This window comes from Notolabrus celidotus, chromosome 6 (genome assembly GCF_009762535.1).
Source record: "Notolabrus celidotus isolate fNotCel1 chromosome 6, fNotCel1.pri, whole genome shotgun sequence".
Taxonomy (NCBI): Eukaryota; Metazoa; Chordata; class Actinopteri; order Labriformes; family Labridae; genus Notolabrus; species Notolabrus celidotus.
This window is the reverse complement of record NC_048277.1, coordinates 33,134,716-33,150,980: the sequence shown is the minus strand read 5'-3', so window position 1 is coordinate 33,150,980 and position 16,265 is coordinate 33,134,716. Positions and strand designations below refer to the sequence as shown.

At 39.7% G+C, this 16,265-nt stretch overlaps 1 protein-coding gene across 1 annotated transcript in view; it reads left to right on the top strand.

Moving 5' to 3' along the window:
* Positions 1-16,265, top strand: part of si:dkey-106n21.1 (solute carrier family 23 member 1) — a 72,026-nt gene that overhangs the window by 14,452 nt on the left and 41,309 nt on the right. The window contains exons 3-5 of the mRNA XM_034685167.1: positions 6,970-7,127; positions 11,087-11,270; positions 14,668-14,849. Coding sequence (XP_034541058.1) covers positions 6,970-7,127; positions 11,087-11,270; positions 14,668-14,849 — 524 coding nt within the window. The remainder of the gene's footprint in view (positions 1-6,969; positions 7,128-11,086; positions 11,271-14,667; positions 14,850-16,265) is intronic.

Sequence of the window (16,265 nt, the reverse complement as noted above, 5' to 3'; positions counted from 1 at the left end):
ACAATTCCCAACAGTTTTTGGCAAAGATAAACGTACACTACCAGTCAAAAGTTTAGACACACCTTCTCATTCAATGATTTTTTATTTATTTTAATTATTTTCAACATTGTAGATTAATACTGAAGACATCAAAACTATGAAATAATCTGGTTTTGCCATAATCTGGATTACAACAGTAGTCAAATAGGGATATCCATTGAGTGCTAACCCTACCTCTGAACAACACAATTGATGGTCCCAAACACATTAAGAAGGAAAGTCATTCTACAAATGAACTCTTGACAAGGCTCATGTTAGTTAGAAACCATTCCAGGAGACCACTTCATGAAGCAGACTGAGAGAATACCAAGAGTGTGCAAAGCTGTCATGAAGGAAAAAGGGGGGCTACTTTACAGAATCTAAAATATAAAACATGTTCTGGTTTGTTTAACACTTTTTTGTTCATTAAATAATTCCATATATGTTCTTTCATAGTTTTGATGTCTTCAGTATTAATCTACAGTGTTTACAATAATTAGAATAAATGCAAACCCTTGAATGAGAAGGTGTTTCCAAACTTTTGACTGGTAGTGTACAAACACATGAGGGAAGACTTTAGAAATACAGTACCTAACATGCACTCATCTTTATTCCACCACTTGTTTCTACAGAGGTACATCTTAAACATCTGACTAGTGGTCTGTACTGGAAGGTTTTACTCCTCATACAAATACTTTAACTGTAAATACTACTATGCATTTCTTTGACCAACAGATACAAGATGCTGATGCTCATGGGACTTGCTTTACTTCCAAACACTCCACCTTTATGCATGAAGTTAAATTCCTTAGATCAATGATAAAAATACTTTTGAGAGTAATGCAATAGTTTGATTTGAATCTAAAATAAAAAAACATGTTCTGGTTTGTTTAACACCTTTTTTGTTCATTAAATAATTCCATATGTGTTCTTTCATAGTTTTGACGTCTTTGGTATTAATCTACAGTGTTTCAAATAATTGAAATAAATACAAACACTTGAATGAGAAGGTGTTTCCAAACTTTTGACTGGTAGTGTAGGCAGATCACTCACACACAATATTCAGTATGTTGTTATCTGGTGTTAAGAGAGCAGAGGAATAAAATCACTTACTTCTTATTTAGAGCATGAGGTAGCGATGTACAGTATATCAGACCCTTGTGGGTAAAATGAGTGTTATAACAGCAAATGCCAAAAAAGGGCATTAAGATGAATTTTATTACCTGTTTTCACAAGCAGAAGAAAAAAATGGAAGAGAACTACAGACTGTGGCTCCTGTCAACGAGCCGTATTCACATTGAGGCTGTGACAGACACTTTGGTCATCGGCTGCCCAACCACAAATTTTCCAAACGCATTATCTGTCATGTTGTGAGTGTGATTCCGCCCCTTTTTTATTTTGAAATCATAAGCACATTGGATAAAAGCATAGGTGTAAGGAGGAGCTGTCACTTAGATGAGTAATTGATCACCTCATAAAGTTTTTGGATACCTCCTTTTGCCTCTCCCTGTCATGAAACTGACCTTCTGCATCTTCATCTGACCTTGGGGAGGAACAGGTTTGAAATCCCCATAAATTTGGTGAGGCCTATCAACATCTGCCTTCAATATTTTACTCTTTTTTTTTTTTTTTTCAAACATCACCACATCAACATACACATGCAGAGTGTTAGAGAAGAGTGAAGCCACTGGTTCAGAAAAAGTGCAGAAGCACAATGTGATGAAATACAACACTCTTGACAAAACAGCGTAAATATATTGCTCTTCCCTCATGTATTTGGCTGTAATTCACACTCTCTCTCTGTGTGTGTGTGTGTGTGTGGTGTGTGTGTGTGTGTGTGTGGTGTGTGTGTGTGTGTGTGTGTGTGTGTGTGTGTGTGTGTGTGTGTGCATCCTGTAGTCTGTGAATGAGCTCCATTAAAAATAAGTGTACCGTATTTTGAGCACTGAAGTGTGTTGTACGGGTTGATATGAGTTTATTTTTTCACGTTTTTATAGATATAGATGACACGTGTTTTTCGTAACTCCTTTGTTTTGTTTTTTTAAAGGTGACATATCACTCTTTTTTTCGTCAATATATATTGGTCTAAGAGGTCCCCAAAACATGTCTTTAAAGTTTATGCTCAAAAAAACACTTTGAAATCAGATTTTGGCATTCCTGAAGAACCCTCTTCTTCAGTCCTCCTCAGAACAGTCTGTTTTCTCTCTGACCACGCCCCCTCAGGAAGTGGATGTGCCTCGGCTGTCCAGCACGTTGATCTAATGTTTACATGTTGGCTGAATATACACGGCTGCTCAGAGATCACGTTACTTCAACCCTCTGAATCTGATCAAGAATCTGATCCTGATGGAGAGGTGCCTGCAGCAGGACCTTTCTGAAACATTGGTCACATATTCTGTGTTTCTTGTTGTTTTATTTATCAGTATGTCGACATGTGTCTTGGTACACAGCTACAACATGTAGCTATGTAGCTATGCTAACTAGCGCTAGCACTTATCCATGATAAATAAAAATCATCCACTAGATCTTACAATCTGCAGACATGGGGAGTAAAACCGACCTTTGTGTTTATTAAGACAGCCTACAACTAGCATGCCTCCCTCCTAAGCTCCTTGTTAGCACACATTTGTGCAGGTAATGAAAAACGGAAGTGGGATTCAGTATTATTTTATACAGTCTATGGGCTGAACAAGCTCCGAGCTCTGACTCCGTGACAGACCGGATATTGTTGTTACGTAACAAAAACACGGAAGTCTGAAACGGCTCGTTTCACACACATTTACAGAAAGGTGGAGAAATCAAAACGATATATAATCATGCTTAATCAAAGTGTTAAAAGCGTGATTAAAATGTCATTATTTTGCATCCCAAATTGTTTTTTGTTTTTTTGAACTTTTTATTTATATATTTTTTTTCAATTGACACACAACAGGAGATATATTCTCTTTAAACTTAATCTTTACATATTAATGAGACAATTTCCTATAACTAAAATCGTTGTCATTACATTCTTATCTTATTTCACAGTATAGATTCATTGCTTATAATTTACAATTACAAAAGTGTATTTAGGGTAAAACTGAACTGAAATCAATAAATCAAATCAAATAAATAAATAAATAAAACAAGAGGTGACCAGAGCTCAGGCATCGCCTGTATCACTGGTGCCCATGTATTGAGAAACTTGTTTGTCTTCAGCTGTAACCTTGCTGTGATTTTTTCCATTATATGGACAGCTTTAACTCTGCGTCTCCTCTGCAAAATGCTGTGAGGAAGTGGATTCAACCAGGACATTGTAATTGTTTTTTTGGCTATTAAAAGCAAAATTCTTAGTAAGGATATTAAGTCTGCATCAATAATGTTATCAGAGGTTATGCAGAATATGAAGAGAGAAGGATTTAAAGAAAATGTGATCCCCAAATAGTTTTTAAGTCCACTTCTTACCACTGTCTTACAGTACGAGCAGCTGCATCGCTTCAAATTCCCTTTATCAATCAAGTTCTTCTTGTTCTGAAAGGTCCTGTGAAGTTAATGCATGATATCGTCGTTTTGGAGGAGCTCCCAGGGAGGAGGGGAGGGGTTAGACGGAGTCATGAGGAAAAGCTACATTCAAATTCATGCTGGTTTTCCGAGACTACCAACCCTAGCTTTAAGGGTACAGCACTCAAACCAGCTATATAGTTGAACCAACAATTAATTATTGAGTTATCCGAATGATTAATGTTGCTTTAATTATATGTGGATCCATTTTATTGAGTTTATATCCATGTCCAAATAACAACTTTTGAGTGTGCACAGGGACGCTGCATATGACATTATCAGCGTCACCAAGTAAGTAGTGTTGTAGTACTCGAGACCGGTCTTTTTTACACAGTGTTGTCTCTGTCTGGGCAGACTCCATATTTTATATCCAGACCGGTCGAGACCACCACTGATGCACTCTGTGTCCCTGTCATTACTGTGATAAGAGAAAAAAACAAAACTTAAGGAGTCAAAAGAAGACAACAAAGACAAAACCGAACCTTGTTTGTTGCTGTCAATAGTATTCAAAGCAAACTTAAATAAAATACACAGAAGTCTTTTATTTTGTTAACTCTCATAATGATTTTCCATTGATAGATATGGTCTTGGTCTTGTCTCGGTCTTGCCCTGCTATGGTCTTGGTCTTGACTCGCTCTCGATCCCTAAATATCTTGGTCTTGTCTTGTTCTCAGTGCACTCTTGTCTCGGACATGTCTTGGTCACGGTTAATGTGGTCTTGACTAAAACACTACACGTAAGTCTTCACACACTTGAAAAACCACAATGGCTGTGCTTCGTGAAGCGGCAAGTAACGAGGACAGACAATGCCAAACTGCTGTACCAGTACAGGGAAGACCAACAATAATCCACCAAGGGATATGGGGAAACAGAGGAACTAAATACACAGAGTAATCAACACAGGTGTGAACACAGGACACAGGTGAGACTAATGAGGGGAATCACAAAAGGAGGGAAACACACAAGGGCAGGAAGTAAAACTAACCTTAATCACATCACTATTAACACATTAACACTGGCTGCCTTGCGTTTTTATCCTCTTGTTTTAGATGAATCAAACTGAATTGAACATCTGACGTTGGCTCAAAATCACTCAAGTTTAAAGTGGTATCATTACAGAAGACTTATAACCCATAAGTGCCAACCCTAAATCAAAATAATTAAATTCCAAATCTGAAGTTTAAGTCTGTCTGCATTGGAAACCACTAACCATACACAGATGTGGCGTGGTGATAAAATAGATAGGAGCATATCTCGTACAGCCTGTTCTCTCTTATCAGGAACACAGAAGACATCAATACGAGGGACAGAAAGGAGGCCAATAAGAGAATTAAGATGTGAAGATGATGACATGCAGAGAGAGGAGGTCATTAAGTTATAAAAGAAGACTTTAAAAGTTCAGTTTGTAGAGGCTGGTCCGGATGTCACTTAACAAAATTTGTTCTCTCTCTCTCTCTCTCTCTCTCTCTCTCTCTCTCTCTCTCTCTCTCTCTCTCTCTCTCTCTCTCTCTCTGCTTCACATTTCTAACAGTTTTAAAAGGCAGCACTGCTTCCAGAAGCAGTGTTCACAAAGTATTTATAGTTATAATTAAATAGATGTTGTTTTTTTTATCCAGGTACAAGTCTCACCCAGCTTTGAATATATTTTTCACGAGTGACCCGACTGACTCAAAGTCCAGATAATGAGTTAGGGAGGTATGCTGAGCCTCAAGCTACAGGTTTTGCTGTCATGAAACTAGCTCTCATTTTAACCTTTGACCCCTTCACTTGTTCAACTCCTGAAAATATTCTCTCTGAGGGGCTTGGATTCTCGGCAGATGGGATATGTTGTATGCAAAACTTGTGCAACTGTTAAGTTATGGTGGAAACAGGAACAATGGGTGCCCACAGGTGTAGCAGTTTGTGATGTTGAATTTTCAGATAAACCCTTGTTACCTTATTAAAACGTAATCCAATGAGGTGGACACGAGCAAATTGAAAGGTGTATCAACTGGTAGAATAAATGTAAAACTAAATCTGTGACATTCTCAGCATTCCTCTTTATATACACCAACAGTGCTTCTTTTAGGGTATACAAACATGTATACATATACCTCTTATTTCTTGTATCTACTCTTATTTTTCTTGTATGAATCTACCAAGAGGCAACTTCCAGCCGCAAGAATTGAAGCCAATTTGGAAATGTTAAAAACTGCAGTTCCTGGGGCGCTGGTGGCCTAGCGGTCTAAGCGCCCCACATACAGAGGCTACAGTCCTCGTCGCAGGGGTCGCCGGTTCGATTCCCAGCCGGTCGACCATTTCCTGCATGTCTTCCCCCACTCTCTACTCCCCACATTTCCTGTCACTCTTCAGCTGTACTACATAATAAAGGCAAAAAGGCCAAAAATATAACTTAAAAAAAAAAAAAAAACTGCAGTTCCTCAAGTGTCCACCTGAGGCTGGCTCTGGAAGTACCGTAAACCACATACACACCCATTCAAAAAAGACGATATTTACAGCAGAAATAAACATGTTCACAGCCTGGTAGAAAAAACAAGTGTTGTCTGGATAGCTCATTTCTCTTTTTTTTTTTTTTTTTTTGGCCTTTTTGCCTTTATTTTATAGGACAGGTGGAGAGAGACAGGAAATGTGGGGAGTAGAGAGTGGGGGAAGACATGCAGGAAATGGTCGACCGGCCGGGAATCGAACCGGCGACCCCTGCGACGAGGACTGTAGCCTCTATATGTGGGGCGCTTAGACCGCTAGGCCACCAGCGCCCCAAGGATAGCTCATTTCTCTATCGGCACACACTGTACGGGGGGTGAATTTTTTCATAACTCTGCAATTACGAAGATATTAAGATTACAGGTTTTTCATTATGAGAGGCACAGCTGACTTCACTCGCTCAACATCAGTTATGTTGAGTTCAGCATTACCAATATGGCTCCCGCCGACAATTGGCTTCAAAACAGCGCTTCAGACACAGATGGGTGATGTCACGGATACTACGTCCATTATTTATAGAGTCTATAGAGCCCACCTGTTTCCTTCTTTGTGTTGCAACAATCCCTCTGTGGATCAATAAAGTCTTATTTTATTTTCTCTCTTTCAATTTTTCATGGTAGTTAAATAAAACAACTTGACTGAAGTAAGGGGAACACATGTGGCATGTATTTATTTACTTTTTTTTTTTGCAGCTTTTTTTGCAACCATGATAGATTCAATATCTTATTTCCTCTTACTTCTTGCATTATGTGATTTTAGAGCGCTGTCTTTGCTTTTAAAAAAATGTCCACATCATTAAGAACAATTATTCATATACTGTACATGTATTTAATATTTACAAATCGAAATAAAGACAATACACTATGGGAATTCGAGATTAATTCAATATAAAGATAAATGATTTTGTCTCCACTTCCTCCTCTGCAGCATTACATCCTGGCCTTTGGAGGCATCATCGCCGTCCCGCTGATCCTGGCTGAACCCCTGTGCATAAAGGACAACAACATCGCCAAAAGTCAGCTCATCTCCACAATCTTCTTTGTTTCTGGATTATGTACGCTGCTGCAGACTACAATTGGTACCAGGTAACACTCAGTGCTTTCTGTGTGAGATGGATACTCTATAAGTGGAATGGATTTTATAAGTCAATGTGTACTCTTTCAGATTTTAAGGAGCTGTTTTATGATTTAAAGCAGGTTTAAACTGAAGATGAGAGAGAATTCTTGCTTACATGTATACCACCATTTTATGGAGATCTTGATTTTTATCAACACAGATGTACTGAGACAGATGAACACAACACCTACAATTAAATAAATAGAACACAATTCTGCCAGCCTCCAAAGAGAAATGAAGCATGTGCCCATGACCGTGCAAATTATGATTATAGTGTCCATAAATAGATTGAAGGTGAGGAAGAGAGTCTGTGATATGACCATAGACTGTATCAGACATGGACGCAGCCTCCGTGACGTCACTCATTGGTTTCTGAAGACAAGTTTTGAAGCCTGTCGCTGGTGGACGCCATGCTGGAAATGCTGACTCAACCTAATTTTCAGTCCTCCGACAGACACAGAGGTGAAGTTGAGGCGGCATTTGGCCTCCTTGCCAACAGCTACAGACAGTCAACTCAGCCATGCCTCTAATTATATAAAACAAGTTATCTTAATATCTTCTAAATGGCTGAGTTATAAAAGCACAAGTGTGCGGTCAGAGAAATGATCTACTCAGGCCTAAATCCAATATGTCAATCAGTTGGATGGGAAAAGTCTTGATGGCCATTTTGACCCCTGCATCTTTTACCTGTTTCTTCTGTGACATATCATGCAAAATTGACATTTTAATGGTTCTCTACCTGAAATATGTGTCCCTGGCATGTCTACAAACCCCCCGAGAATGAAAAAAATCCATTCTGCCCCTGTTTTGATTTCTCCACCTTTCTGTAAATGTGTCTAAAACGAGCCGTTTCAGACTTCCGTGTTTTTGTTACGTAACAACAATATCCGGTCTGTCAAGGAGTCAGAGCTCGGAGCTTGTTCAGCCCATAGACTGTATAAAATAATACTGAATCCCCCCTCCGTTTTTCATTACCTGCACAAATGTGTGCTAACAAGGAGCTTAGGAGGGAGGCATTCTAGTTGTAGGCTGTCTTAATGAACACAAAGGTCGGTTTGACTCCCCACGTCTGCAGATTTGAAGATCTAGTGGATGATTTTTATTTATCATGGATAAGTGCTAGCGCTAGTTAGAATTGCTACATAGCTACATGTTCATAGCTGTAGCTGTGTACCAAGACACACGCCTACATACTGACAAATACAACAACAAGAAACACTAAATCTGTGACCAATCCTTCATAAAAGGTCTCACTGCCTTTCTGGCAGAGGTCGGTTTTACTCCCCACGTCTGCAGATTTGAAGATCTAGTGGATGATTTTTATTTGTCATGGATACGTGCTAGAGCTAATTAGCATAGCCACATAGCTATATGTTCATAGCTGTAGCTGTAGCTGTGTACCAAGACACACGTCGACATACTGACAAATAAAACAACAAGAAACACAAAATCTGTGACCAATCCTTCAGAAAGGTCCTGCTGCCTTTCTGGTAGAGGTCGGTTTTACTCCCCAGGCCTGCAGATTTGAAGATCTAGTGAATGGTTTTTATTTATCGTGGATAAGTGCTAGCGCTAGTTAGCATAGCCACATAGCTACATGTTCGTAGCTGTGTACCAAGACACACGTCAACATACTGATAAATAAAACAACAAGAAACACTAAATCTGTGACCAATCCTTCAGAAAGGTCCTGCTACAGGCGCCTCTCCGTCAGGATCAGATTCTGGATCAGATTCAGAGGGTTGAAGTAACGTGATCTCTGAGCAGCCGTGTATATTCAGCCAACATGTAAACATTAGATCAACGTGCTGGAGAGCCGAGGCACATCCACTTCCTGAGGGGGCGTGGTCAGAGAGAAAACTGAGTGTTCTGAGGAGGACTGAAGAAGAGGGATTTTCAGGCATGCCAAAATCTGATTTCAAAGTGTTTTTTTGAGCATAAACTTTAAAGACATGTTTTGGGGACCTCTTAGACCAATATATATTGATGAAAAAAGCGTGATATGTCACCTTTAAGTTTGTTGTTTGTGATATGCTGTGATGGATTTGCCAAGAAAATGTGTTCTCTATGAGTTTCTGTCCCATCACTGTAGGCTGAAATTGGTCTTGAAATTGTAAATGCAACATAAAAATAAATGATAACTTTCCTTAATAGCAAGATAAACCCTGCTTGAACATGGAGGTAGTCTTGGTGGTGCCACTCATTATTTCCTAAAGATGAAGCTCAGCAACGATGGCCATATTGGAAATGCTCACTCCACCTGACTTTCCACGGCGCTAGAAACCGGCAAAGAGGCAGAGATGAGGCAGGGCGTTAGCCTCCTGGCAAACAGCTCCATCACACCCACCTGTCATTCAAATCAGCCATGCCCCTAATTATGTGCAATTATGCACAGCTCTTAGCTTATATAATCAAAACGGATGAGACTGAGTTTGTTCCCTGAACCAGGTTGTAAACATGTTTATTTCTGCTCTGTAGTTCGCCTCAAGTGGACACTGGAGGAACTGCAGTCTATTATTGGCATTGGCTTGAGTTTTCAACACCGGGGGTTGCTGCTTGGTGAAAATGTGGGGGGAGGAAGTAAAAACAACAAAGTATTTGTACTTTGATTCCTCCCTCTCCGGCTAACAGCCTGACGTTGGAGCTCATGCAGACACCCCTGTGGTGGTTCACATGGAGTTAAATAGTGAGTCAGCCTGCCGCTGGGCTCTTTGTGACAAAGTGGGTACGAAATTTACCTCAGGATAAGAAACTGAAACTGTTTACCTCAAAGTCTTCTGATTCTACTTTACTCTGCATACTTTGAGTCTCCTTCTTTATAACTGAGAGGTGAAGTCCTGAGCAGTTTAGAGCTCTGTGAAGAAAAAAAACCTTCAGAAAGTGATGCATCAATCTCTGCTTCACCTCGGTGCAGCTGCCACCCACACACAGAGTACAGTACAAAACATAGCAGGGCTCCACACATACTTTCTGCCCCCTCAGCACTGCTGTAACATTAAGCCTGAGCAAATAGCTAATGCTTTTGTTTCAGTTCTCCACCTACGCAGTTTGGCAACGGCTTAAAAGGACAAAAATGTGATCCTAGAAAACTCTTTGACATTGAATAATAAGTAAGTTAATCTTTATTTTTAAAGCATCCTTCAACCGTGGCTGGTTTTCAACACCAGCTTTGTGAAATAAAAGAATACAGGGATCAAAACTCAAACGTGCAGACAAACGTGCACAGAGATGTTTGCTGCAACACAACAGAAGCTGAGAAATGCATGCACAGTTCACATTACTTCATGCAATCCCCTGCAGAAAAATGATTTCCTTTCAGGTTTTAAATACTGATTCTGCAGTATGAGTTCAATATCTACAACCATGCACCTCAGGCTAAATGAAGTAATTAGGTGACTGTTGTTTTGTAGATTTGGTTATTACTTTAAGAACATTTTGAATTTCAAACTAAAAAGCATGGACATAATGACCATCATGCAATCCACACTAAGAGTATCATCCCAATACATTAGACACGATTTGTGCAGATGACAGTAAATGTTAATAAAAAGATCATTATGAGAATCTGCTGCAGTGAGTTAGATTTATGTCTGTAGGCTAATGGTCTCCAAACAAAGGTCAGAGACCCCTGACAGGGTCTTAAGTTAAAATATGAGGAGCTTACAAGAGAACGTTCAGAAAAGGAAAGAAGGGAAAACACTAAAAATGTTAATCGCCCTAAAGTTCCTGAAATGTTTTACTTGGAGATTTTTGTCTGTACTAAAAGCATTCAGACAAACACTGATGTGTTTGGCTCCAGAACTAAACTGATTGACTTGAACTCCTCTCGTCAGAAAACAACCTGCTCATTAAATTCTGGCCTACAGTGACCTAACATCATTATGTCCAGAGAGCCTCTGACCTCTGACCCCTGACCCCTGACTTGCAGGTTACCAGTCCTCCAGGGTGGAACCTTCAGCTTTATCACTCCGACCCTGGCCATCCTCGCTCTGCCCAAGTGGCAGTGTCCGGAGCAGAAAACATCTGTGATGCTGTCCATGCAGCTGCAGAACAACAGCGGGCCGCTGCATGTGGAAAACTCTGATGAGGTGTGGATGTCACGGATGTGTGAGGTATGTATTTTCACTCACCGGGAATCCAAGTGTGTAACCAAAACACACACTTTCTAATGAACACACTTTCTACACTTCCTAAAGTATATATTTTCTTACATCTTCTCTTATTATATTTAACTTTTTTATAATCTGTCTTTCTTACTAAACACCAGGCTGTACTGATTACTTGATTCTGATCGTCACAACCCCAAACAACTATTATTTATTCTATCAGCGAGAGTGACACCAGGGACGTATCAAATTCATCCGCAGAAAGGAGTACAGCAGACATATTAAGTCTATGTTTTCACCTCTTCTGTTGACATTACTACTGATAGCCTCGGTAGACAACATGGAGGATGTCTGTGTTATTATTAACAATCCATTTGGATAACGCAAAACTTAAATATGGGCGGTTAACGGCTGACCATTGTGCCAAAGAAATGAAGACAAGAGACACACAAAGAGATGATTGAAAAAGACATCAAGTAAATTGAAGAAAACAAACTCAAAGCAACCACAAGATGTAACACAATATGAGTTTTGGCAGATTTAAAAGACTGGTTGAGTAAGAAGGAAAATTCCAACAGAACATGTGGAAGAGGACTGAACACAGGAAATAAAAATAAATTGAACCGGACTACAGCTTTAAATTAAAAAATACTTGATCAACATGGTAGAAGAAAAAAAGACTAAGGAGGTCATCAAGTGTGAGACATCTTGTTGGGAAGGTAGATCTTCTTATAAAGGTGTGTATGGATATATGCTCTGTCCTGGGCTGCCCACTGGACCCTGTGGAGGTGGTGGCTGACAGGAGGATGATAGCAAAGCTATCTTCTCTGATGGACAACACGTCACACCCCCTCCAGGAGACCATAATAACACTAAGTAGCTCGTTCAGTGACAGACTTCTTCACCCGCGGTGTCTCATGGAGAGATACCGCAGGTCTTTTCTTCCTGCAGTGGTCAGACTCTATAATCAATCACACACACACATATATATATATATATATATATATATATCTCGGAGAGATTTAAGTGTTGCAGCTCTGCAGAGTTCTGCTGTAGGATATGTACAAATGTGCAATCTGAGGAAAAACAGCCCTTATAGGACGAAAATTGCCAAGGATCAATTTCCTGTCAGGGTTTCCTGTCACATTCTTTAGCTAACAAGTCCATTATTATTAAGTTGAACATCTGTGGCAAATTTACTGTCTGCTTTTCTTGTTTGCTGTCACACAGATTAAAATGTGTAAAAATAATTTTTATAACTCAACTTGATGATTTAAAGGTGACATATCACGCTTTTTTCATCAATATATATTGGTCTAAGAGGTCCCCAAAACATGTCTTTAAAGTTTATGCTTAGAAAAACACTTTGAAATCAGATTTTGGCCTGCCTGAAAATCCCTCTTCTTCAGTCCTCCTCAGAACACTCTGTTTTCTCTCTGACCATGCCCCCTCAGGAAGTGGATGTGCCTCGGCTGTCCAGCACGTTGATCTAATGTTTACATGTTGGCTGAATATACACGGCTGCTCAGAGATCACGTTACTTCAACCCTCTGAATCTGATCCTGACGGAGAGGCGCCTGTAGCAGGACCTTTCTGAAGGATTGGTCACAGATTTAGTGTTTCTTGTTGTTTTATTTATCAGTATGTAGACGTGTGTCTTGGTACACAGCTATGAACATGTAGCTATGTGGCTATGCTAACTAGCGCTGGCACTTATCCATGATAAATAAAAATCATCCACTAGATCTTCAAATCTGCAGACGTGGGGAGTAAAACCGACCTCTACCAGAAAGGCAGCGGGACCTTTCTGAAGGATTGGTCACAGATTTAGTGTTTCTTGTTGTTTTATTTGTCAGTATGTCGACGTGTGTCTTGGTACACAGCTACAGCTACAGCTATGAACATGTAGCTATGTGGCTATGCTAATTAGCGCTAGCACTTATCCATGATAAATAAAAATCATCCACTAGATCTTCAAATCTGCAGACGTGGGGAGTAAAACCGACCTCTGCCAGAAAGGCAGTGGGACCTTTTCTGAAGGATTGGTCACAGATTCTGTGTTTCTTGTTGTTTTATTTGTCATTATGTAGACATGTGTCTTGGTACACAGCTACAGCTATGACATGTAGCTATGTAGCTATGCTAACTAGCGCTAGCACATATGCATGATAAATAGAAATCATCCACTAGATCTTCAAATCTGCAGACGTGGGGAGTAAAACCAACCTTTGCGTTTATTAAGACAGCCTACAACTAGCATGCCTCCCTCCTAAGCTCCTTGTTAGCACACATTTGTGCAGGTAATGAAAAACACATTTACAGAAAGGTGGAGAAATCAGAACAGGGGCAGAATGGATTTTTTTCATTCTCGGGGGGTTTGTAGACATGCCAGGGACACATATTTCAGGTAGAGAACCATTAAAAAGTCCATTTTGCACGATATGTCACCTTTAAAAGGGGAAAAAAAGATTAGTTTAATATTAGTATAAAAAATGTATAGCTGAAAAACAGCATCACAAGTTTCCATTGGGGAAACTAATCTGGAGTATATATTGGGAAGAGGAATGACTGTCATAAACCACTGAATATTGATTTTTGTTGAATTGGTGGAACTATGCCATTTATTTATTGCCCAATGCAGATTATTTCAAATTGTCGTTTGTCCAGTGTTTACAGTACAGAGATGTATTTGATGAAGTTTTAAAAATATATTAACTTCTAGATTTGTTCCTTTGACTCCATTTGTTACAAGTATTAATAATGCAACTTGTGTCCTGACTTTTCATCTGGATCAAAAATGTCTAAAACATTTACACTTGTATTTTTAAATTAGTTTTCATCATCCATGTCTTTCAGCGGTAAAGCCAACAGCAGGATGATGAAGTAGGTAGTAGATTGAAGTAGATTTTGAGAACACCTACATGAGATCAACAAAACACAGAAGCTGTGTCCACACATGCACAGAGTAAGAACATGAACATTTCAGATGCAGAGCTGAAATGGAGTGCACGTGTGAAAGAGGCTCGAGTCTCTGATACACCTGGTATTAAAATTTAACTGACACGTGGTCTGCAGAAGGGAAACCATACAAGTGTAAATGCTTCTTGAGTGGATCTGACCACACACTTCATGAGGTACTCTGGGTCACATTGCATTAAGATATCATACAAGCTTGCTGGTGCCCATTCCATTGGAGTGGTCAGGCAGATCAGATTATTTTACACCCAAAATGCATTTTTCTCTTCTCCTGATAACCTTTCCAGACACCTGATATTTAATTGACAAGGAACCCAAGTATATTTCACATTGTTGCAGCTACATGCCTGGAAGAATTTGTACACTGATTCTTCTTTGATCACTTGATTCTAGACTTTGTATCTCAGTGTTGTCTTGTTGTCCACAGATCCAGGGAGCCATCTTGGTGGCCTCTCTACTCCAGATCGTCCTGGGCTTCTCTGGGCTGGTGGGCTTTGTGTTGCAATACATCGGCCCACTGGCTATTGCTCCCACTATTAACCTCATCGGCCTGTCGCTGTTTATTGAAGCTGGAAAGAAATCTGGAGGTCACTGGGGAATAGCTGCTCTGTGAGTATATAACTCAATATGTAAAACAGGCCAGTATACAGAATGTATGTACTATGTTTAGTGAACTACATGCATATATGAAGTGGTAACATTTAGAGGATGAAATCACCAACAAGACGCAGATCAAGTTTTGGATTGGCTCTTTTTCAGTAGCTATAAGTCATGTTCCGTCAGTCTCCAACCCCATTTGTTCCTTCATGATAGAAGTCATGTCCAATATTTAAACCCATCTCATCCTTCTATCCTGTTCACTGTTCATCCTTACCTTCACTCCTTTCCTGTCCAGCCCAGTGGAATCTGTCTTCATTTACCCTCCCAACATCTCCAGATAATGCAGCCTAAAGTCATTACATAGAGTGATCCTTGTGGGTTTTAAAAGGTTCAGCACATCCACGCCCTGGTGCCATATATGGATGGTAATCAGTCATATCCTTCTTAGCCTCAATGCCTGCCCCCTGTGCCCCCTGCTCAGCGGTCTCTGTAGAGGATATCCAGCAGCTTACAGGAGCAAGGCCACATCTTGTGGTTGTAACTCAACACTGTCTGTCTGTCAAACGGCCAGTCAGTAAAGAGACAAAGCACAGGCAGAATGAAGTCCAGACCAAAACATGATCAGTGTAATTGCCACTGATATGCACCTTCCTTCTTTTTTATCTTAGTCTTTTTTTTTGTTTCTTTTTTTACCCACACACCTTTGCACAATAAATTTTTTTTTGCAGAAACAGGAATTAATATGGAGGCTTAATGAGGATTCCTCTGCTTTTGGAGACAGCCTGAAGTTGACACTGGAGGAACTGCAGTTTTTGCACTTCCTCATTGGCTTCATTTTTCAGCACTGGAGGTGACAGCTTGATAATTAGATGCACTGCAAGCATTTTGTCGCTCACCTTTTACCTACATATGAAAGGATTGATTTTAAGAGAGCAGTGCTTTTGTTGTGTAGAGGACAGGACAATGTCAATCAAAAAGGGAGACACATGCAGTCTTCAGAAATGGCCAATATTCCAAATAAGCACTTTTTTGAACAAAGCTTCCTACCTGCATTTTAATAGAGATGTTTAAAGAGGCTTTTTGAGACTCTCCACTTTGATGAAACATATACATTACCAGTCAAAAGTTTGGACACACGTTCTGATTCAATGGTTTTTATCTATTTTAATTATTTTCAACATTGTAGTTCAACACTGAAGACATCAAAACTATGAAATGATCTGGTTTTGCCATAATCTGGATTACAACAGTAGTCAAATAGGGCTATCCATTGTGTACTAACCCTACCTCTGAGCAACACAACTGATGGTCTCAAACACATTAAGAAGGCAAGTCATTCTACAAATGAACTCTGGACAAGGCTCATGTTCATTAGAAACCATTCCAGGAGACCACTTCATGAAGCAGACTGAGAGAATACCAAGA